The sequence below is a fragment of the Oryx dammah genome, unplaced genomic scaffold (genome assembly GCF_014754425.2).
Source record: "Oryx dammah isolate SB20612 unplaced genomic scaffold, SCBI_Odam_1.1 HiC_scaffold_2, whole genome shotgun sequence".
NCBI lineage: Eukaryota > Metazoa > Chordata > Mammalia > Artiodactyla > Bovidae > Oryx > Oryx dammah.
The window spans coordinates 99,237,790-99,263,577 of NW_024070186.1; the positions used below are offsets into that span (position 1 = coordinate 99,237,790).

Sequence of the window (25,788 nt, forward strand, 5' to 3'; positions counted from 1 at the left end):
TTAGACTTTGAAGACTGGAAAGCTTGTGAACCTAGTTATATGACATTCAACAAGCCTTAGATGGCAGAACTCATGCTGACCAAGCTTGTTACATTAGCCAATATGTTAGGGAAAATTCAAAATGTTGATGTGTATGTGCTGGTTATTGCTGCTTTCATCAAAGTCTGGCAAGATACAGATCAACTTAAACTATAGGTGAAAGGAAATAGAACTTGGCTAAAAGAGGCCATAGGCTTGTTGCCTGCAATCTAAGTAGGTTAAGTCTTCAGTAATTTGTAATCTTGCAGAGTTAACAAAATTCAACTCTGGCGTTTAACCAAATGAGTTGAAAACTTATGTCCATACAAAAACCTCCACATAGATGTTTACAGCAGCTTTATTTGTAATTGCCAAAACTTGAAAGTAGCCAAGATATCCTTCAGTTGAATGGATAAATAAAATGGGGTATATCCAGACAATGGAATATTATTCAACATTAAATAGAAATGAGTTATCAAACCATGGAAAAAACATAAAGGAAACTTAAAAGTATACTTTTAAGTGAAAGAAGCCAACTTGAAAGGGCAGCATACTGTATGATTCCAATTCTATAATATTCTGGAAACAGTAAAACTGTAGCCACAGTGTTTGCCAGGGGTTAGACGGGAGGAAGAGAGAGAAATAAGCAGAGCACAGTGAGTTTAGGAGAGTGAAGCTACTCTGTATGATGCTATAATAGTGGTTAAATGTCATTATGCATTTGTCAAAACCCACAGAAAGTACAACACCAAGAGTGAACCATAATATAAGCTGTGGACTTTGTGTGATAATTATCTGTTGATTTTTGTTCATCTGTTGTAACAAACCTTCTACTCTGGGGCAGGATATTGATGGTGGGAGAGGTTGTGCTTGTGTAGGGGAAGCGAGTATATAGGAATCCTTTTTTCTGCCCAATTTTGCTGTGAGCCCTAAAACTGCTCTAAAAAAACAAAGTCTATTAAAAAAAAATCAACTGTTTTCTTACTCCAACAGTAAAGACTAATGTTTAACCTTAGAAAGAAATAAGTTTCAGATCTCAAGTTTTTTCAAGCAAGTCCCTTAAGAGTTGTTTGTCTGATAATGGGAGCTAGCTTATTAATAAAGATCAGACTAAGCATTATCTTCCCATTTAATCCTCTTTAAAACAGGTGCAAGATAGCTCTCATTAACAGAGCTGGAGGGTGGACAAAGGATGGTGGCCAGTAAGTCTTCTGGCTTAAAAATTCACAACAACACGTGCTCAGCTGTGGTCATAAAGAAAAAAGGACTGGTGCGTTAGAAGCCATGATGCACAGTCCAGACCCCCTTTAGGACTGAAGGACAACTCTTCAGCTGCTGGGAGTGTTCTCAGCTGTCAGTCTTATCTGGGAAATTACTGAAGAGAAGTATCAATACTTCACTAAAGGACACACCACCCTTCCTGAAGACAGCCTGCATCCAATGACTTGTCAACACAAGTACGTACAGTCCCAGTCCTCTCAACCAAACTTGAAACTTCTCTAAGGGACCAGTCCAGTTCCAGATGTTCCCCTTGTTGGCTGAAGCCTTTCCTGAGACTGTATCATAGCCTCATTATCCCTCTGCTTAATACTTCTGTGTTCTCTGTCCTTCCATTCAGTGATCCCTAGAGCACTCTTTGCTAAATTTCCTGCATGCTCATCTCAGCCTGAGACTGCTGTCCAAGAAACTTAATCTTCAAAACCTAGGAAGAGACTTCAGAGCCCAAAGGTTAGGGCAATTGGAAGCACAAATGTAGGAACTTGTCCAGTGTTGCAGCAGGACATCATTGCTCTTATCAGTAGCTACCTTTATTTCCTTTATACCCTTTTCTGTATAGAAATGTGTGTTATCTTTTTCCTACAAGCTGAAAAGAAATCATATCAACATTTTTACTTTTGGTTTGAAGTATCTTTCTATATAATATGGAACACTGAGGCACCGTAGTCTAGAAAAGATATGGAGAAATATGTTATTTCTATCACAATGGACAAAACATTAATTGATTAGAATTTATTATTGTCATATAATAATTTAAACTATGGGTACTATGTTTATTCTTCACTTGCAGACCCCAGTTGTTCTAAAAGCAGGCCTCCTTTATGTTGTTATATCATTGCAAATAACACTACTCAATAATCAAAAATATTTATGAATTTTAAAAAAAAACACTAGCATAGAAATATAGGGAGCATATGACTTAACTTAGTTCATAAGTCATAGAACCATGAGAAGCTACATGCAAATCTGATGCAGAGAATATGTGTCCTCCAAATAGCTCAACTTTGGACAAACTAGTAAGGTAAGATGTTGATGTTGTCTCTTTTGGAGAGGGATGTGTATTCACGGATGTGTAAGTGCTTGAAGCTTTGGGCCTTTTTAGTAATGGAATCTAGAAATTTAGTTGTGTATATTTTTCTTGCCTAAATGGAAGATTTTATTTCCAAGTCTTCCTTGCAGGAAAATGTGGTTATATGATTAAGTCATGTTCAGAGTGTTGTTAAGTGCAAGCTTGGTATTGGATTTCCAGAAAATCTCCCTAAAGCATCTCAGTCACCCCCAAGGTCTGCTCCCTTTGTCCTCTACCTCTTTCTTTGAACCTATAACTCAGACATGATGCCTGGAGCTGAGCCCGCTCATCTTAGATCTTGGCCCCAGAAGATGGATGTCACAGTTAAGATAGTGAAGCAAGAAAAATCAGGATACAGGGGTGCTGATTAATGAGGAGCCACAATATCAGCCCTGTCCCGCCTACCTCCATACTTCTTTTGCATGTAAAAGAAACAATGTTCTATTTTATTAAAACCATTACTACTTTGGACTTTTCCTCTATACATAGTGAAAGTCGCTCAGTCATGTCTGACTCTTTGCAACTCCATGGACTGTATAGTCCATGGGATTCTCCAGGCCAGAATACTGGAGTGAGTAGCCTCTCCCTTCTCCAGGGGATCTTCCCAACCCAGGAACTGAACCCAGGTCTCCCGCATTGCAGGTGGATTCTTTACCAGCTGAGCCACCAGGGAAGCACATAGCTGAATTCTATCTACACTGATATGGAACTCAAGTGATGTAATCCTAGAATAGCCCTTTGACCCATGCCATCACTTTTCCTAGAGAAGGTTAGGGAAGTGCTGCCTAGTGGTCTCCATAGTTACCAGGTGCACAAAGCTTCACAGGAGATGAACTAGGCTTGAGAATTTCTAGCTTCTTATGGTTCAGCCTCACCCACACTATTTCTAAAAGAAATTCCATGAAAGTTTTAAAATGTAGCAAGTTTCCTTTTCTATTAGGATAGAAGATTTACTGGACATTAACATTTTGACCTTTGCTGGGAATTTGCATGATGGAGAACAAACATTATTCTTTACTATTCTACTGCCACTGTAGTGGCACAAACTGGCTTAAAACAGCACGAATGTATTCTTTTACGGTTCTAGAGAATCAGATATCCAAAGTGAGTCTTACAACACTAAAATCAAGATGTCAACAGAGCTGGTTTCTTCTGGTGGCTCCAGAGAGAAGAATCCACTCCTGTCTCTTCCAGCTTCTAGAGGCTGCTGGCATTCCTAGGCTTGTGGCCGTATCACTTCAATCTCTGCTTCTGTTGTCACATTTCCTTCTCTTCCAACCCTGACTCCTTCTGTTTCTCTCTTATAAGGATAATTGTGATCACATCAGGCCTACCTGACCAATCCAGGATAATTTCTCTCAAGACCCTTAATTTAATCAAATCTGTGAATTAGCTTTTGCCATATAAGGTAGCAGGGGTCAAAGGGCTTAGGATGTGGACCCATTTGGGAGGCTGGCCACATTTATCTGGACATCTTGATTAGAAATCATCCAGGAAAGATTTTTTCTTAATTTAAAAGCAGTATAAATTGTTACATATGGTTACTGTTAGATAGGGTTGCCTTTAAAAAAAGGTGCCTTCAGTAAATTGAAAACTACTATTAAAATGATTAATGGCAAAAACAATTTGCTGAAAATATAATAGGCAAAGTGATAAGATTTGATATATGCAGCATATGCACTATAAAAAAATTTTAAATAGTAAGAAAACTACTGATTCCATTATTTTGATAAACAGTTAATTGTACAAGAATAACAATTCACAAATGATAAAAACATTAAGCATAAAAATCCAAAATAAATGGAAAGGTTTACTTTTTAAATTATGATGATAATAATAAGATATTACTATTGGTAAGGGTACAGTTAACCAAATCTGGATGCTTTCATATCTTGCCTCTAGAAATGTACATTGGCCTTTCTTTATGTAGCACAGGGTTTCAAGAATGCTAAAAATGCTCTATTCAGTAATACTACATTTGGGAAATCATCCAAAATGCAGCAGAGCAAAAATGTTTATCTTTATGTGAAAAATTAAGAAAACTTAAACATTCTGCAATAGGAAAATGACTAAATAAATACTGCTATAATTATAAGATGAAATATTACTTAGCTATTTAGATGTATGCTACTGGGGAGTATTTTTTCCTAAATCACTTGGAGAAATGCCTAAGGTAAGGGCATGGAAAGCAGTCCTACAAGGCAACTGAGCAGCAGCTAAAAGTCAGCTCAGAAGTCGGAGAACATGCTTTTCCTGGACCTGGTCTTTCTGAGTTTCCTTTCAAACCATCATGGGAGAAAATTTAAATATATAATTATTTAAATTTATTAGCACTGACTCCAATTAGCATGAAAAGGATAACCAGGCCCCAAATCTAGTCAGTTACCACTGATACCATTTATATGAGTCTACGAAATGCAGAATGAAATGCTATACTTCTGAACTGATTGGTGAATGGCAATTAGTTTCTGCCCTGACTTTGAGTCCTCCCTGCTTTTCTGGTCCCCTGGGAACCTTCCTTTAGACCTCTCATTTGCGGATCTCTTCATTACTAAGCAACTGAAATGTCTGGCACAATTGGACATCCAGGAAGCTGCTGGATATATAACTATATAATTTCAGATGTGCTGCAGTCCATGGGATTGCAAAGACTCAGACACAACTTAGCAACTGAACAACACGTAACTTCAAGACAAATTTCTCCCAAATTCTTTCTTTGACTTATTCCAAAATAAAGCTAACTCCATTTTGCTTTGCTATGGAATGCTATTTACTTCATTTGCATGTTCTTTTTCTCATAAAGCCATGTAAATAAGGAGAGGATTCTAGTGCTGCAACAAATGCGAGTGAAGCACAAGCTGCTGCTGCTGCTGCTGCTGAGTCGCTTCAGTCGCGTCCGACTCTGTGCGACCCCAGAGCCTGCAGCCCACCAGGCTCCCCCGTCCCTGGGATTCTCCAGGCAAGAACACTGGAGTGGGGTGCCATCGCCTTCTCCCGAAGCATGTGCAGTGCAGCTCTGAAAAAGACTTCCACTTTATTTGGTCTGATTCCCACTGTGCTCTTAGCTACTTTCACTTTTATACTTAAAGGGATGTGAATTTTTCAAGTTTCTGCCTGCTTTATATGCCTGTGTATTTTGGTGGTTTTTTTTGTTTGTTTGGTTTTTTTTTTTTTTACTATTATTCCCATTGGTTGGCTGATCTTCACAATTTCTCCCAAATTGACTAACTTAATACTGTGATTTCTACTAACTAGATTTCATGTCTTCCCACTTTCTACAAAATAGATTCCCCTTATGAAGAATATTACCCATTGAACAAGGCATGTAGAAAAGCAAAATAAAAAGTTGCATATTCAACACTGTCATAACTGTGCAAAATTGATGTGTTAGACTGGGTGATCCAAAAAGCAGGCTCCTTGAAATATGCAAGGATTAGATTAGGGGAAATCCCTATGAGAAAAAAAAAAAAAAAAAGCCAGGGAGAACTATTAGATTACAAAGTAAGTGTGATCCTGAGTGAAAGCAGGAAGCAGGTTGCATGGAACCATGCTTGAGTGCTGCCTACTGCTAGGGAGGTTTGGCGAGATTCTAGGGGAGTCTTTAAGCTAAAGTAGATCATTAAAATGATGCTGTGAAAGACTGAAGGCAGCAGGAGAATGGGATGACAGAGGACGAGATGGTTGGATGGCACCACTGACTTAATGGACATGAATGAGTTTGAGCAAGCTCTGGGAGATGGTAAAGGACAGGGAAGCCTGGTGTGCTGCAGTCCATGGGGTCGCAAAGAGATAGACATGACTAAGCGACTGAACAGCAAAATGGTACAGATGAAACTAGTTCCAGAGCAGGAAGAGAGACACAGATGTAGAGAACGGACATGTGGAAACAGGCGGAAAGGGAGTGTTGATGAATTGGAAGATTCGATTTGACATAAATATACTACCATGTGTAAAATAGATAGCTAGTGGGAACCTACTGTATAGCATAGGGAACTCAGCTCAGTGCTCTGTGATGACCTAGAGGGGTAGGATGGAGGCACGGTGGGAGGGAGGTCCAAGAAGAAGTGGATATATGTATACATATAGCTGACTGACTTTTTTGTACAGCAGAAACTAATACAACATGTAAAGCAATAATACTCCAATAATAATAATAATAATAATAAAGAACAGTCCTGTGTCTTTCAGAAACGCACCTGCCTTGGTGTTTCTGTTGTACTCAGTCACTGGCTAGGAAACAGAACCTCATGGCACAAACAGGGTGATCAATCTCAGTGTGAAGAACCTGGGGCTTTTGGTCAATTGCAACCCTTATATTTGTAAATCTACAAGGTATGCCACCTGTCTTTTCCATGTAACCCCCCTAGTCCCTCCTGGAAGAACAAGTTCATGGCTTCAGACCCTAACATTTTGCTGAGATCTGAAGCTGCAGGCACATCAGAACATGTGCACATCCACAAAAGCAGAAGATGAAACAATTTGCAGAGCAATGATGCATGTATAAACTGGTTCATGACAAAAGCAATGAGATAAACATACAAAATGGCATAAAAATAGAAGCACATACAAATATAGTACACACAGGTGCCTAAGGAGAAGTCTTCTCTCTCCTTGCCCATGCTTCAAGGATACAAGCAAACAAGACATAAGCAATCTATACAATTCATCTGACTGGGAGGAAAGACAGGAAAACACAATTACCAGGATCCTAGTTTTGTGCTCCTGTGGCTATGGTAAGTGGTTTCATGTTTGTGAAACTTAAGATATATGTTACTATTTTTGTCTCTTCTTGAATACTTCATGACAAGGTTCCAGGTAAGTCTAATGATTCCTGCTTTACAGAGGAAATAATGGGACTCAAAGAGATAATAGATTCAGAATTAAGTAAGTTGTCAAAGGACACACATCTAGTAAATAACAGAACCAGAATACATTTTAAGTCTACCAATACAGAAGTAAAGTGAACAGGGTATTTGGGCATATTGCATGTATATATACTTTTTGATTGCAAGAATTTTTTTTCCCCAAAGTGTCTTCAAACTTTTGCAGCCAAGGGTATTTTATACTGGTTTTTAATTTTTTTATTAACCCTAAGCACCTCACAGTATGAGACTGATTCCCTCACCAAATGGACACGTTAAAGAGCCAAGGGGAGGAGCTCGACATCAAGTCAGCATCCTTGCCCATCTCAGGAGTGGTGGCAATAACTGTGATCCTTTTCTGTATTCCACTGTCAGTAAGTGACCCCTGCCTTGTTTACCCATCCAGCCCTCCAGTCATGCTGTGAATACACAACTGCTATACTTTGACCTCTTTCAGGCTTTTGGAGGATTACAGCTCTTTCCCTGAGGGAGAGGCCCAGTGGCTAGACCCTTTTTATATCTCCTGTTCTCAAGCCTCTAGTTCTTTTTGCCCTTCATTCCTGTGTCCTTTTTATGAAGCTGATCCATCCTTGTAAATTTTCTGGAATTCAGACCTTCTTTAAACAGTTACATTTCTTCTGCTCTAATCAAAACTTTGATATGACTTTTCAGCCCCATCCTCTGTGCAATGATGACTGCTATTAGCAAATAAGCACTTTCAATTTGTTCCACCATTTTATTAATACAGGGCTTCCTGGTATTCATCTTATCCAAATGCACATCCATCTTTGGTTCAGAAACAATTATTGATACAAGTTACTGATCACTTTGCATACGTTACCACAGTTAGCCAACATAACAGATATTACCATTTGTGTTCTAAGAACAGAAAATGGAGATGTAGAACAGATTTAGTTCTCTGGAAGCAGACATCAAAATAGACTACAGATCAACATCTGTGAAAGCAAAGTGGTGGAAGGGAGACCGGGCAGAGAAAGACGTCAAACCGTAAGCCTGACATAACCTTAGCTGTGTCAGCTGGGAGCTCTGAGTCAAGTACTGGCCATCAGCATTCCACCTGGAGTCAGTATGGCTGGCCCTTTCTAGACTTTCCTTGTTCCATCACTGGATTCAGGCTGTTATGGGAAAGCATGGGCTTGGACAAGGGGAATCTCAGCTGAGCAGATCCTGGAGGAGTACATACCTGGATGCTCTCTGTTGACTGCATTCCCCACAGCTAAGAGCAAATCTGTCCTTGAAAAGAAATCTGAGTGGTGTGTCTGTGTCTACCACAGCCTCTCAGAATCTGGGAAATGTATTAGAGAGTCTGCAGCTAGTAAGTGGCAAAGATTTGACAGCAAGTCTTTTGTAACTCAAAAGTCCATGCTCCCTGATAACTTAGAATTGGTTTACAAATATTTATCCAAACTGGTTATGTCAGAATCACCTTTAAAATAGGGATTTCTTTAAAACATGAATATTTGGCTCTAAGGACTCCAGCTCTGGAGGTACAAAGGGCCAGTCATTCTGATAAAGTCACAAATAGATATCTTTTTAAAAATAATTAGGTGTTATATAATTTTTTCCCTAAATTTTATCTAATTAGCATAGACATTTTTATATGAAAAAATCTTCAGAATAGGGAATCATGAAGGTTTTAGCTGAGATAAACAACATTTTTAGAACTTCTTTCTGATTTGGGATAATATCCTGAGATCCTTGGCCTTGTGGCTTACATCTTTTGACTCCTAGGACAATTTTAAAGGCACAGTGAGCTTATCTCAGCTGCTATAGGTCATTTGTATTCCACCTTGAGCATGGGAAAGAAAGCTGTGTAAATATTACATAAATATTTTGCAGGATGTTTACTCCAGTAATGGAAGTACTAAGAAGCTACATGTAGTTGCTCTGGGTTACAGTGTGGTGGTTGAAATGCCTGAATATTTAAGTCTCAACAGTAAAGGCTGATATGAGGAAAGTACAGTGTTGGTTGACTTAGCTCTTTAAAATCAGAAAAAGTGATTTTTCATCTTTGTGCCTCCAACCATTCACAGTGTCTATTTGAATCAGTGAATACATGATAACTGTCTTTTAACCTCGTGTTGGTGATTTAGCCACTAAGTCATGTCAGACTCTTTGCAACCCCTGTTGTGCACCAGGTTCCTCTGTCCATGGGATTTCCCAGGAAAGAATCCTGGAGTGGGTTGCCATTTCCTTCTCCAGGGTATCTTCCCAACCCAGGAACTGAGCGCGTCTCTTGCATGGCAGGCAGATTCTTTACTGTCTGAGCCACCAGGGAAGCTCTTAAGTTAACCTTTAACCTTGAGTACTTAAAGTCATGAAATTTGGCCTTGGAAGAAAATCACCAGCCTCTCAGACAAAGACTTACAAAATCAACTTTTGTCAGTGACCACATATGTCACAAATCTAGATTTCTCACTTGGAATCTCAAATGAGTGAATTTAACTATCTTCTATTATTAGAAGTGGAGGTGACGAAAATGGTTCCACATTGATCCTGAGCTATCTGATCTTGAACCTTTCATTTCTTCCTTTATTGTTTCCATTCTATGTAATTCAGATAGTAACCATAAGAATGGTGAAGAATGTTGAAATTGGAAGTTTCCTTTAGTTGATATTCAAGATGTTATTTAGCTCAAAACTTGCATATTTAGAGAAAACATGTAGCCAGTACTAATGATGATCTTATCCCATTGATATTTATCTACAGACTGAAGACAGTTGCCTTTCCTTCCTTTGTTGAGGCAGGGTTTCTTATAACTCATTTTCTCCATAACCTCAGATGAATCTCCACTGGCCTAATGACAGGAAGCATTCTCATCTTTTTATGACATGATGTTTGGAAGATAAATCTAAAATCTCTAACATAAAAGAAGTTTCATAACCACAAACTGTGAAAAGGTGGGGAAATGTATACTTATCATAGGTAGTTTTTACCATGAATTTTCTGACCTTGGTTTGATTAAAATCTCAACCTAAATATTTCACCAATATAAATTTCTTTAGAATTTAATTGTTCATTCCACTGAACTTGGAATGAGAAAAACCCCAATGTGGGGCAAAAATGCTGACACAAAAGGAGTATTTAAGGACTGAGCTGCTTTACGGATCGAAGCATTTGAAACTGAACAGCCAGTTTGACAAGAAGCAAAAACCACAGAACAGAGTCCCACCTAGTCTTTGTTTTGTTTCACAAAATATTTGGGCTCTTCTTACTGTCCTCTCCCACCTCCTCTCTCTGTGTTTATTTTATAGATGTCATTGAAGTAGATAACCTGATCCAACTCTGAAAGATTCAGGGGAGGAAGGGAAGCTTTCTACCTGAACATCCCTGATATAAACAGGAAATGAAGACATCACTCACTGTGCTTGGAACTGGGAAATTGTTCTGGGGCTTCTTCCTAATTCCTCATGTAGGCATTTGGAGTATCAATGGTAAGACACCGACTTGTTATATATTTCCCGGGGGATGTTGGAAGCAGTGTTCTCCCTTGCTGATCTTAGTAGGATGTAGTGTTTGTGCCTAGTGGATAATGGTAGGTGAAACCAAGTAGTTGGATTTGCTCACTGAAAGAACATAGACCAAATTAGAAAACAGTAATTTTTTAGGCTGGTTTTCTTAAAAACATATTCTGATGGTAAGAACAGAGAATTGGGCAAATGCTATAAATAGTTCAATACAAATTTATCACTATACTAGCAAAAGTGTTCTGGATGCCATGCTGTTGGTGAATAAATAGCTTCTTCTTTTCAAACTGAGACTAGAGGAGTGTTGGTTAGGTTAGGAGTTGGATAACTGGGATTATGCATGACTCCATGGTTACTCTGAAATGGTGGTTTAGTCGCTAAGTCATGCCTGACTCTTGCAACCTCATGTATAGTAGCTTGCCAGGCTCCTCTGTCCATGGGGTTCTCCAGGCAAGAATACTGGAGTGGGTTGCCATTTCCTTTTCCAGAGGATCTTCCAAACCTAGGAATCGAACCTGGGTCTCCTGTGTTGCAGGCATGTGGCTAAATAAAATCTCCTTAATTGCTTCATGGGGCATGTGCCTTGAGAATACTGAATGAGACAATGCTGAGAAATATAGGCTCGGTGCATTCTGTCGCTGCTTTTATTATATTGAAGGTAAAAGATGTCATGTGATACAGAAAACAGCTTAAATTCTGCATTGATGTTTGGCCACTTTTGCAAAAATTTTATACAAGTGAAAAAGTGATGAGTTCACTTGCTCCTTTACTTTGTCAGAGATGCCCATATATTGTAAAGAGGGAGGGGCCATGAAAGGCAACAGAAGTTTCTAATTTTCTGGTTTTAAATAGCCTGCCTTATCCCCACAAGCACATACTGTTATAAGTTTCAAATCAGAAAATATGGTCACTGAAATCCTTTAGCATGTCATCTTCAGTTCTGAAATTGTGTTTTGAAATTTGTCTTCATGATACCAGGATGGCACACAAACAGTTGCAAAATTAAAAAACCCCCTTCTCTTAAGCGTTTTTATGTTTGTAAGTATTTGGTATTATGGGGCTTGCCAGCTGTGCAGTGGCAAAGAATCCACCTGCAATGCAGGAGACTCAGGTTCAATCCCTGGGTCAAGAAGCTTCCCTAGAGGAAGAAATGGCAACCCACTCCACTGTTCTTGCCTGGAGAATCCCATGGACGGAGGAGCCTGGTGGGCTACAGTCCATGTGGTTGCAAAAGAGTCAGACACAACCGAGCACAACAACAACAAAGCTGGTATTGTGCTGATGAAATGTGTAGAGGGCCAGCTGTATTTTTCACTTTAGTTACAACTGAGGTTAAATATTATTAAAGAGAAATCATACCAGTTTGAAGAATGTGCAGTGCTGTGTCACACAGGACACCTGTGGTGGATTCATGTCAATGTATGGCAAAACCAATACAGAATTGTAAAGTAAAATAAAAAATAAATAAAATAAATTAAATAAATTAAATTAAATTAAATTAAAAAAAAAAAAAAGGAGTACAGTTCAACTCTGCTCCTCCTTTCAATGTGTGTCGGAACTGGGTCCATTGACTGGCTCTGCCACTTTCTGCCTGACCCTGGTTTAGTTTCTTATCCTCTCTTATCCTTAGTTTCCTCACTTGTAAAATAGAGATAATAATAATTTACCTAAATTATGGGGCTATTGTGAAGACTACAGATACAATAGGTAAAGTGCACAGCATAGTAAACTCACATAATAAAAGTTTGATAAGAGTTGGACACAACTTAGTGACTAAACTACAAACATTAATGTTATTTTTTGCTAATATTCTTTATACCAAACAATCTACAGAATATTCAAATAAATGGGAAACAAATTTTAACATTATCATTTAAAATAGTTGAGGTTTTGAAGCTAAAAATAGAATTAATAAATGAAGTATATTGTACAATATATTTAGCCCAAAGTGGAAGGAAATGGCAACCCACTCCAATGTTCTTGCCTGGAGAATCCCAGGGACAACGGAGTCTGTGGGGTCGCACAGAGTCGGACACGACTGAAGCGACTTAGCAGCAGCATAGTGACTCGAGTTATTTGAACGATAAAACAGAAAGCCCTGGACAAAGAATTAGCCAGATAGCTTATATATGTTTTTGGATTGCAGCATTACTTGAATTAAATTAGGGGTATATGTTGTTGAGGGGTTTCCCAGGTGGCACTAGACTCAATGGACATGAGTTTGAGCAAACTCAGGGAGATAGTGAAGGAAAGGGAAGCCTGGCATGCTGCAGTCCATGGGGTCACAAAGAGTAGGACACTACTCAGTGACTGAACAACAACAATATAGGTTGGTGAGATTTGTACTCCTGACAGCTGATGACTCTATTCCTTTAAACCTCATTTATTTTAACCTTTATATCTTAGGGATTTCCTGTGATGTAGTTACTGAATTCTTTACACAGGCACAAAGTTTCAAAGTCTTTAAGAATAGTTTTAAAATAATGTTTCCTTTCCACTTCAAAGCAATGTGAGGTATGTGTATATCTTCTTAGGAATGTGGCTGTATCAATAATAAGGTTTTGAAAAAGGTAATGTTCTCTACAAACTTCCTGTTGAAGGTCCTCCTTCATAATGAAATAATTCTTGCTTGCATTTTGTGTTTCTCAAAAAAATTTAGGGAGAGCTTTGTCCCTTTGTATCTGGCATATGATTTCTGTCTGGATGGAAGTAATAGAAGTGTTAGCACATATACACGGACAGATGGGTTGATTATGCTGGCAAGAACAAAGCTCCGAATGGAGATGCTCTTGTCAGTAGCCTGCCCCATCCTCAGTGAATGACTCCAGCTGAGAGGCCCTGGACCACTTGATGCTCAATTTATTCAATCTGAACATCAACCAAGGATTCCAGCATCAAGCATCCAGGAGCACTGCAGTTAATGTCTGGCTACTGTGTAGACTATACACGTTCTGAATAAAGGCAGGAGGAAATCTTGAATTCGTACTCCACCTTCCTCCCACATTGTGTTTCTCCAGTATGAGTAGGCCATATCCTTGGGTCAGAGCAGAAACGCTGGAGCAAAATCTCTCATTCCTTCATATTCTGGTTTTGTAACACAATGTCTTTATCAGGATTATTTATCTGGATATGCTTATTTGTTCCTCTTGAAATACACATGTTTTATGCCAGAAATGGAGCTCAACCTTCTGCCAAATGCCTGTATATTGTTATCACAAAAGTGCCTGCTATAAGATTTGACTAATTTATATGTAAATGTCTAGGAATACATTCTGCAGTTACAGGATTTCCTGGATTAAGGTTTGAAAAGACTAATTCCTGTGTTGATCACAGCCTTGAATAGACTTTAATTAATTATTACTGAACTCTTTAATTATTACTTCCTCTGTCCCACTATCAAAATTTCCTCTATTGTAATATTGAAGTCAGTTTATCTTACTTCTCTGGGACTTTCCAACTTAATTTCCATCATTTGTGAGTTTCACCTTTACTTACATTTTAGAGTTGTTGAAAGAAAAATATTCACAGGCATTTGTAACCAGGTTCAAAGATAAAACCAATCTTTTGCTTTTTTTCTTGGAAAGGCAATGGTAGAGCAGGTAAGATCATTCCAGATTACTAGATTATTCTCCCATCTCTGCCCTTTACTGCTTCTCTGATTATAACCTCTCTGGTTCTCTTTCCTCATCTAAACGATGGAGACAACAATGATATTGAACTTATAGGGATGTTGTTAGTAGTAAGTGAATTAATTCTGTAAAACTCTTAAAATAGTACCTGAAGTTTATTAGCTAAAATTACACAGTAAGTGCTGTGTAAGTTTACTGATAATGGTTTAGTTTTCTTCCCCCCCCCCCCATTTAGTACAAAACTTTATTAGCTTGATAGTCTCCTTAAAGCAGTATTGGGAGATCATCGCTCATTTGAGGTTTACAAAAAGTTGTCTATAAACAACTCTTTTTTACCAAAAAATATTATTTATTTATTTGGCTGAGATTCTCAGGTGGTGCAGTGGTAAATAATCTGCCTGCCAGCGCAGGAGATGCAGGTTTGATCCCTGGGTCAGGAAGATCCCCTGGAGAAGGGAAATCCCATGGATAGGAGAGAGGAGCCAGTGGGCTACAGTCCATGGGGGTCTCAAAGAGTCAGATACCACTGAGCAACTGAGCACATACATGTGAGATCTAGTTCCCTGACTAGGAATTGAACTTAGGCCCCCTGCTTTGGGAGGATGGAGTTTTAGCTTCTGGACCATCAGAGAAGTTGCTATAAACAACTCTTGATATCATTATCTCCTTGGTTATAGACTCTGATTTCCATGCTTCTCAATGGAAGAAATTACTTGTTTGCCCATGTACACATGCAGGGGAATTGTGTTAGTATGCTCAGAATCTAAATATGTACAATATGAGGTTCACATTGAACACAGATAAGGAGAGCGATAGAGGGGCGGTCTAGACAGTCATGGGGAAACATTAGGTTTGTCTGGTAGGGCTCTCTAACTTCTTTTCTCATTCCTGATAACCACATTTATCTTAGAAGCATAACATGGAACTTGAATATATCACAAACAACCCATTGTCCAGAAGTGGGGCTGGGACAGTTAGATTCTAGCTGGGTGGTGATTATCCCATTTCTTTTTCTTCTGTGATATTAGGAGAATTAATATTGGAGGGCCATTGGCAGTTTCTGCCCACAATGATAATGCTAAGTATCTTCTAGGGCTTTGAAGATACCAGTGAATCTCAGTATAATCTCTGTAGTATAATATCTTAGGAAGGTGAGGAAGTATCTATAAAAGAAGTAGAGATGGACTTTCCTTGTGTCCTTCCAACAGCACAAAATGGAAGGACGGTTACTCTAAACATCATACATAGCCACTCAAACACCAAAGGCAATATTTAGAAATGTTGGTTTCTTATAAAATGCCAAAGGTTCTCTTGAATGCTACTGTTCACAGCTTCTAAGTTACACTCTAGGCTTTTCCTGTCCTGCTTTTTTTCCTAAGGTCACTGTGAGCAAGGTGGAAGGCCTAGCATCTCTGAAGGACTGGCCCAGCTTTGCCAGAGTCTTCCCTGCCCAGAACTATCCTCTAAATTGTCAATAAGAATCATTTTTCTGTAGGGTCTATTGAACTGGCTAGACACTTTTGCTATTCCAGAGAGGTGATTACACACTGGCTAACACTCTCCACCAGGTACTCATCCTCATCATATAGGACAGGCAGAACTCTGCAAGACTGGAGTGAATCCTCTGGCCTGGGGAGACAAAGACATGACCGGTAGGGAAGAGTCACAGGGGGGTCATTTGTCACTTGGTGGGAAAGTAATGAAGAAGTACCCAGAGAAAGCATGAGAAAGCACCCAGAACAAAGATTTTTTTACTTCCTAGTTTTGACCAAGACTGGCCTTCCTCATTAGTATAATTCATGTCTCATATAGACAATAAAGAATCTGCCTGCAATACAGGAGACCTGAGTTTGATCCCTGGTTTGGGAAGATCCCCTGAAGGAGGAAATGGCTACCCACTCCAGTATTCTTGCCTGGAGAATTCCATGGACAGGGGTAGCCTGGCGGGCTACAGTCTGTGGGGTCACAAAGAGTCGGACACAACTGAGTGACTAACATACACACAAAAGGGCATTTTTCTACAGAATAGAACCCTTCTTCTGTCTCTATAATGTTTGTCTGGCTGGTGAATATCCAGATCACTGCTGATCCCCAAAAGCAGCTGGAAGTGAGTGTTCAGAGCAGAGGCACTTGGGGCAGGCACTGGGGGTTTCCACCTGGACTCTGCTGCCACAGGCCTTGTGCCCTTGGACAATTACTCAACTGCCGTGTCACTTCCGTAAATTCATCCTATCCAAAATATAGTAATGCCTGGCATTTATTATTAGATTCTGTGAACCAGCCATAGTGCCAACAACCTTCCTGTGTGTTCCCATGTGCTTTCACAACTACTCTTCTAGATAAGAGTTTGTGCCTTGGAGTTAGCCAGGCCTGGGTTCAAGTCCCAGTCCTGGCTCTGACTCCCGCCAGCTGGGGATCTTAAGTAAGTGGCTTAACTTCTCTATACTTGATTTCTCCCACTTAAGATAAAGATAATAATAATAACTACCTTATAAAATTGCTCTGAGGATCAAAAGAAACTATGTAGGATACGTAATAAGAACTCAAAAATATTAGTCATATCCCTGTTTTCCTTCTGTTGGGAGCACCTAGGATGGGTTCATAGTACTTTGATAATGTGAAATATGATGCAATTGTGGGCAAGTGGCAGTGAAGACGAGGCAGTGATTCTGAAGGTTGATTTTCCAAAAGTGACAAACTATCTGACCTGATGATCACTGAAGTTCTCTGCTTGTCCTATTCTTTAATATCTCAGGGAAAGGAAATGGTGCAGGCACTTTGTATACTTTGCTGTTTGACAAAGCTGTGGCAAATATTAGAATGACTGTATCAAGTCAAAAAAAATTTCAGAATTATGGGAAACTAGATAAAACCAAGAGCTATATGGCTTAAAATCTTAGATTACTCAATACTACTGAATTAAAGAGATAGACTTCAAACTATTCTCCAAAGTAATCGCATCACATTATGAGAAATTCTAGCCCTAGAAGAAATTGTTTAAAAATGTGCTCTATAAATACCACATGAAAGCAACTTAAAGTTTTCACATACCATTTTAAGAAGATTTTAAGAAGAATAGAGTAATAGAAAATGAGTGTGAAAATTCTCTCTATTCATTTCATGGTCTTTGTGTTTTAAGTAAAGGGAATAAATATGAATTCATACCATATGTTCTTGGGGTGAAGTTCATTCTTTCCAGCTCCATTTTTGCTAAAGGAATTTTATATCTTATAAGTCTGTGTGTGGCTATGTGTGGTGTATTTGTGTTTAGACAAGGACGGATTGCCTGTCCCTAAGGCAACCAGTATCAGACAATATGCACAGAAAAGGGAAAAAACCTTGAACTATTTTTTCATACTATTTCTATTTCTATTTCTTGTTTGTCAGGTAAAAATGTGTGAATCCTTCATCTCACCATAGCGACTGAGATCAGCAAATCTTCATTGCATCCCTGAAATCAAGCCACAGGGTTTTCCGTTAACAAAGATCATCCTTTAAAACAGAGTTTCTGATTTTAACAATGGATGTGTACACCCTTATTCAAATTTCCCCATATATTCCCAGCACTTCTGGAAATATCTGACTTGTGGTATGGGTGTATTTACCACAGAGTTAAAATAATAAGTTTAATCAACACTACATAATACAACATTAAATTAGTTTCTGCATGCAATGGAATTCCCCTACCCTCATCTCAAGTCACCACATTTCTGATTTTGTGAGCCAGCTTGTGATGGGAAGTAGGTCATGTGGGCTTCCTGATGCTGTACATGAGATTCCTTGAGGCTGTCTGGGTGGATGTCCTTCCAGGATCTTTGATGTGTGATTACACGGCAGCTGTTGCTATGTGTGGACTGGCCTTGCCTATGGCCTAAGTCCTGGAGGAGGAAATGGCAATCCACTCCAGTATTCTTGCCTGGGAAATCTCATGGACAGAGGAGCCCGGTGGGCTGCAGTCCATGGGGTTGCAAAAGAGTTGGACTGAACCACTAAACAACAACAACATGCTCAAGTCACTGTGTCATGGGACCCCCTAAACCACACCAGTTTGCAAAGGAGAGGCACATGTTTCCCTTCCTTATTAGTACCCATCTCTCTGCTCTACCCCTCTGCACTCTAAAGCAAGAAAGATCACACTACCAGCATCCTCTGAAGACCTGTTTCTTCCTGAGTCTGAAGACTAATCTTCTTCTGAGGCCTCCTCATCACATATCTGAAGTTTTGTTAGTTGTTTTTCTACCATAGTACCTTCTGATAGAAGCTAAAATCCTGGTTCATGTAAGAGAAAATTATTGGCATATTATGTCATGGGCTTCACAGGTGATGCTAGTGGTAAAGAACCTGCTTGCCCATGCAGGAGACTTAAGAGACTTGAGTTTGATCCCTGGGTTGAGAAGATCCCTTGGAGAAGCACATGGGAACCCACTTCAGTATTCTTGGCTGGAGAATCCCATGGACAGAGAAGCCTGGCCTGCTACAGTCCATAGAGTCGCAAAGAGTCGGACACAACTGAAGTGACTTAGCATGTACACATACTTGTCACAGTCATTTTAGCTTAAAAAAAATTATTTATGTACATATTTATGGTCAACTCTAAAACAATCTTAGGTCAAACTAAGGCACTCAGGCTCCATAACTGTCATTTTACTGTCATTCATTTATTTCAGTGAATGTAACTATTTTGAACTTTCCATAAATGTAAGAATTTTTCAATAGAGAGGTTAAAATCTGTTGGGGTTTTCCTCATGGCAATAGTTATAATCAAGGTATATCATCTTTAAAAATAAGAAATAACTATTTAATTTAAGATTCATAACTATAAACCTCCTTTTTTCTTAGTTGTTATTAAGTTTTACAAATTACTTACTCTCTTCAGCTCCTTATGGTATTTACACCGGTGGCTAGGCTTGCTCAGCTGGAAGATACTGGGCCATCCAGTTTTTTGTGGTTGGCATGCCTTTCTGATTGGTTGATCTAGGTATCTGGATGACCACGGAGTGTCATTTCTTAAATATTTTGAGTATCACCCCAAATGGACATAAATCAGGCCTCGTGCTTAGGTTATAACCGCCAAAGGGTATGTTGAGATGCATATATCCTTCACCTTGACATTTTGAGTCCACATTGCAAAGGACTCAGGGCTTCCCTGGTGGCTCAGATGGTAGAGAATCTGTCTGCAATGCAGGAGACCTGGGTTTGATCCCTGGGTTGGGAAGATTGCCTGGAGAAGGGAATGGCAACCCACTCCGGTATTCTTGCCTGAGAATTCCATGGATAGAGGAGCCTGGTGGGTTACAGTCCATGAGGCTGCAGAGTTGGGCATGACTGAGGAACTAAGCACACACGCTCTAAGGAGTCAGCAGTGTCTGTTCTGTGTCCTTAGTGCACAGACAGCATAGGAGTTGTGAGCAGGGGATTTTTCTCTTCCTGAAGCTCTCTCTGTTCAGTCTCAGGGTACATCATGCTTCTCACTTTCATACTTTTTCTAAGGCCATCTCCTTTTGCTATCCCTGGGAAGCAGATCTCCTTTTGCCATCCCTGGAAAGATGGGAAGATCAGAAGACCGAAGCATAAACACATATTTAACTATAATATAGTAATGCATGTCACGCAAAATAGCATGGGGCATTTGGTGTGGCATCAGGTGGATGTGGGTTGCTAGAGTGTGTTGTGGAAGGGAGAGGAGAATAAGTTTGCATAAAGAAGCAGGGGATAAATGCCATTTGATGAAGGATGGACATTTTTCAGTAGGCACAGAAGACTCTCTATAGGGTTTCAGGCAAAAAAAAAATTGTGCAATTGACTTTGAATTTTAAGAATATAAACTATGACAGTACTGTGGAGAATGAATTTGGTTGGGGAAGGGGAAAAAGGTCAAGTTTGGAAGCAGAAGGCTAGTTGTTAAGCTGTGACAGTAATCCTCATGAAGTAGAATGAGACCCAAATTAAGGCAGTGGCATGAAAACAAATTCAAAAGATATTTTGGATGCTGAATTAACTTAGCTTGGTGGCTGATGGAATGGGGCAGGAGACAAGGATGGCACCCAGGCTCTAGCCATGTGATTAGGTAGACAGTGATATTATACCGCAATAATGGAAAGGGTACCAGAACTGCCCTGGGGTGAGAATTGGAGGCAGAGAAGATTCAACCTCCTCCTTGAAGTTTTCTGTGATAGGCCAGACAGACAGAAAGGCTTTTTCCGTCTAAGAGATCTGAAAACTCTGAGAGATTATATCTTGTCAAGATTTAAAGAAAAAAAAAATCATATTGGAAAACTGAAGAGCCAAGTGAGGCTCTTTCTGTATCCCCTTAGCACTGGAAACTGTTCCATTACTAAATAAACATGAACAGTGTGATATCCACACTCCTGGGATGTGAGCAGTAAGGGCATACATTATCTGTACAGAGTTTTAAAACAAACAACCAAAGTCAGCCTACTTTTAATGACCACATACCAGCAATTCTGAACAATATCAGTGATAAAATGTTTCCTCCACACCCAAATATTTTGGTCTAAGTTCTAAATAAACACTATGGTTACTGCTGAGTTTTAATAATATGTATGTAAGTTTCAAATGAGTACATTTTTCAGTACTTTCCCTCTCTGATAAATATCACATCTACATGGAAGTTAACTTAGAGAACATCCCTGTTAGAGAGTTGGCCCTGCACACATACAAACTCAGCCACATATGGGCTTTCCTGGTGGCTCAGCAGAAAAGACCATCTGCAATGCAGAAGGTGCAGGAGCTATGGGGTTCGATCTCTGGGTTGGAAAGATCCCCTAGAGTAGGGCATAGCAACCATGTAAGAACCCTGGTATTCTTGCCTGGGGTAACCCATGAATAGAGGAGCCTGGTGGACTACAGTCCATGGAGCCGCAAAGAGTCGGACATGACTGAATCGACTTAGCAGGCACCCAGGCATGTTCACTTCAAGAGTAAATTCATAATGTTCAGAATTACTTGAGCTTGCTTTAGGCATAGTTTGTGTCTCAAACCCCTGTGGTACTATATATTTCTGCATTTAAACAGTAGATTTTAAAAAAGCAATAATATCATAGTGATTCGAGAGACAAGGAAACACAATGTAAAGTTTCATTTCTTTTGCTCCATGTAAATATTTTGAATATTTGTTTAAAATTCAAAACAGTGAAACAAAACACAGACTGTGAGGTGCAATATTTTTTCATGCATGAACTAAAGTTTATATCTAAAATGTTTTATTGATTGATATCTTTATAATTGAAATGCTTTATTGACTAATAGCTATATAGTTGTAGATTTATATTTTATAATCTTTAAAGTGTTGTTTTAAAATTAAAGAATGAATCAAGAAAATAAAACTTTATGATAGTAGTAGTGGTACAGTATAGTAATTGTTTATATTATATTTTTTATAGAACTTTAGTTTTAATTACTGGAAAATTACTTATATAAACCACAATATCAGGCTGCAACTAAAGGATTCAAGTTCACACTGTTTCAGTTCAGTTCAGTTCAGTCGCTTAGTTGTGTCTGATTCTTTGTGACCCCATGAACTGCAGCACACCAGGCCTCACACTATTTAGATATATATAAAAGTATTAAATAAATACCTATGCACTTTTTCTTTTTTTGCATTCTCTTTTTCAGATATTTTCATTGTTTTTTTTTTTAATAAATTTTTTAGCCATGTGGTATGTGGGATCTTAGTTCCCCTACTGGGTATCAAACTTGTGCCCCCTGCATTGGAAATACAGAGTCTTAACCACTGGACTGCCAGGGAAGTTCCTGCATTGCTTTATATATGAAGTTTAATGACAAAAAAAAAGCCCGTTTCTTTTCTGGCCATTTTATTATTTGTTTCATTTCATGATTATTTCTAAATACAGAAAAAAAAGGTTGTTAAAAATGATGCACTCTGGGCATCAATTATACTAGGTATACCCTAGCCATGGAATATATATTCTGTAATAATACAGTAGCAGTTTTTATGAGAATTTTTAAAAGGAGAGGCTTCCTAAACCTATAGTGACTTAAAAAGGGATACTTCATCCTATGAAAGCCTGGAGATAGTAGAGGTTTCATCATTCACTGCATGCATTTATTTTAATTATTTTTAGCATTGAAAATGTCCCACCCATTAGATATAAATATTTGAGGAAACAGCGGAAACAACAATAACTAATATTGACTGATAAATCCAGCCAAAAGCAACTGTGATCGTCATTCTTTTTCAGAAGATGTTTGGCAAGACAACCCCCTTGGGAAGAGCTTTGGATATCCTGAGTGTCATAAAATGATTATGTGCTGTGTTGTGCTTAGTTGCTCAGTCCTATCCAACTCTTTGTGACCCCATGGACTGTAGCCCACCAGGCTTTTCTGTCCATGGTGAGTCTCCAGGCAAGAATCCTGGGGTGGGTTGCCATGCCCTTCTCCAGGAGATCTTCCCAACCCAGGGATAGAACCCAGGTGTCCCACATTGCCGGCAGATTCTTTACCGTCTGAGCCACCAGGGAAGCCCATAAAATGGTTGTGCATATTAATAGTTCAGGAAAAGCAGCAAAAAAATGTCAACATGCTTGTCAGATGGAAAATTAGAATTGTATCATTTACCTCAGTGCATTATTCCTGACTGCAAACATCCATTTTAGTTTCAGGCAGGTAGACAGTGTTAACGTCTTCTTTCTAGAGAGAATACCCTTGATGACTTTTAATGCCTGTTCACAAGTCTCCATCCGTTCTTTCCTCCACTCAAGAAAAATTCCTATGCTCCTCAGTGTGACAGCCAATGATCTTCATCCTTCTGATAACATACAAGAACCAGAGTGATGTTTCTATTATCCCATTGCAGGTCATTGATATGGTTTGGGCTAACAGCTAGCTCATCTCCACTCGTAATCCACTTTATGCACTCCTCCCAAGCCCACAGTCATGGAATCTTGGAACTAGTCAGGATGTTCAACAGTGCTACTAGCATTGGGTGATAGCCCAGTAGCTAAATGGAAGGGTGATTATTGTTGCTGTTTAGTTGCCAAGTCGTGTCTGGCTCTTTGCAACCCCATGGACTGTAGCCCTCCAGGCTCCTCAGTCCATGGGATTTCCCAGGCAAGAATACTGGGTTGCCATTTTCTTCTCAAGGGGATTTTCCTGACCCAGGAATCAAAGTCTAGTCTGCAGCTTGCTAGGTAGATTCTTTACCACCAAGCCATCTGGGAGGCCCAAATGGAAAGGCAACATTGTAATAGAATGAGAGACCTAGATGTCTTAGAGACTTAGCATCAGTAACACGCTGAGAGAAGTGAAGTTGAATATATGTGTGTAGGAGACATTGACTTCCTATTTTTTGTTGTTGTAAAATTTTTTCATCTGCTTTATATATTTATTTTTGCCATAGTATGTGGCATTTGGGGTCCTAGTTCCCTGACCAAGGATCGAACCCCTTCCCTCTGAAGTGGAAGCATGGACTCTTTAACCACTGCATCAGAGAAGTCCCCTTTCATCTTATTTTTTAAAGAATTGAGGGCCAGTGAGGCTGGGTGGCTATCAATATCACACAGTCTGTTAGCATTTGAACAACCAGGTTTAACTGAATATTCTAATTTTTAGCTATTTATATGAACTTTATAAATATTCCAAAAGAATCAGGCTCTGTATTTTCTCATGACAGATAAACAACATTTAAACTTCTCTCCCCATACCCCAGTGCTTATTCCATTTACTCTGAAACAACTAGTGATCTACATATCAGTATTTTCAGAAAACCATGATCTGAGAGTGTATCAGTTCCCTGAATCTGCCATGAGATACCTGGATAGTGTACCTTTTTCCCTTCAACTTCCTCAGACTTAAAATACTTCCCCTGTCCTGTTCACTGCTCTGATTATCAAAAAGCTACTCACTCACTAAGGTTCATCTCAAATATAAACTTTCCATTCAGCTTTACCCCTATAGTCACAGTTGAAATTAATCCTCTGCACACCCAATCAAGGTCTGCACCCTTTTATAGTGTTATTTCATTCTCCCATCTGTCAAGCCTAATTCCCATTAGAAGGCAAGCCCCTTCAAGGGAGGTACCTTGTCTTATTTATTCCTATACCCCCTAATAACTAGCATACAAGGTCCCTGTGAGCCTCCCTTTCGGTTCAGTTAAACTTGAAGAGTGGTAGTTAGTAAATTTATTCCAGAAAAGTGGCATTGATGGTTAATCTTACCTCAGCAATTAAATGATACATTCTTTAAGGTTAAAAAGCTCTTTACCTATCACTATTTTGCTTTTCACGATGCTGGCACAGAGTTGCAAGCTTCATAGACTGTGATCGACTGATCCAAGAAAATGAAAACAGAAATTAGAAGGCTGAAGTAGTTTATTAACTTCAGGGAGGGAAATGGACTTCTTAAAAGATGGGTTTCACTTGATTTTTCTGCTTTTGACCTCTTCCCTTTTTTTGTTGCAGTTCCAACCACATCCAGGCATAATGTTTTTAAACACTTTCTTTTGGTGAATGATTTTACCCTTCTTCATCAACTTTTTGATAACCTCATAACTTGAATTTGCTTAATTTTTTCTGAACTTTTGGAAACCAAAAGTACTTAAGTGACCGAAATCAGATTGATTATATTCTTTGCAGCCAGGAATGGAGAAGCTCTATACAGTCAACAAAAACAAGACCAGGAGCTGACTGTGGCTCAGATCATGAACTCCTTATTGCCAAATTCAGACTTAAATTGAAGAAAGTAGGGAAAACCACTAGACCATTCAGGTATGACCTCAATCAAATCCCTTATGATTATACAGTGGAAGTGAGAAATAGATTTAAGGGTATCTAGATCTGATAGATAGACTGCCTGATGAACTATGGATTGAGGTTCGTGACATTGTACAAGAGACAGGGATCAAGACCATCTCCATGGAAAAGAAATGCAAAAAAGCAAAAGGGCTGTCTGAGGAGGCCTTACAAATAGCTGTGAAAAGAAGAGAGGTGAAAAGCAAAGGAGAAAAGAAAGATATAAGCATCTGAATGCAGAGTTCCAAAGAATAGCAAGAAGAGATAAGAAAGCATTCTTCAACGATCAATGCAAAGAAATAGAGGAAAAGAACAGGATGAGAAAGACTAGAGATCTCTTCAAGAAAATTAGAGATACCAAGGGAACATTTCATGCAAAGATGGGCTCGATAAAGGACAGAAATGGTATGGACCTAACAGAAGCAGAAGATATTAAGAAGAGGTGGCAAGAATACACAGAACTGTACAAAAAAATCTTCATGACCCAGACAATCACGATGGTGTGATCACTCATCTAGAGCCAGACATCCTGGAATGTGAAGTCAAGTGGGCCTTAGAAAGCATCACTACGAACAAAGCTAGTGGAGGTGATGGAATTCCAGTTGAGCCATTTCAAATCCTGAAAGATGATGCTGTGAAAGTGCTGCACTCAATATGCCAGCAAATTTGGAAAAC

At 39.1% G+C, this 25,788-nt stretch overlaps 1 protein-coding gene across 1 annotated transcript in view; it reads left to right on the forward strand.

The window, feature by feature from the left end:
- Positions 1 to 10,512: 10,512 nt before the first annotated feature.
- The window catches only part of BTLA (B and T lymphocyte associated), a 34,909-nt gene continuing 19,633 nt past the window's right edge, over positions 10,513 to 25,788 (forward strand). Inside the window, exon 1 of the mRNA XM_040224807.1 lies at positions 10,513 to 10,682. Coding sequence (XP_040080741.1) covers positions 10,595 to 10,682 — 88 coding nt within the window. The 5' untranslated portion in view covers positions 10,513 to 10,594. The remainder of the gene's footprint in view (positions 10,683 to 25,788) is intronic.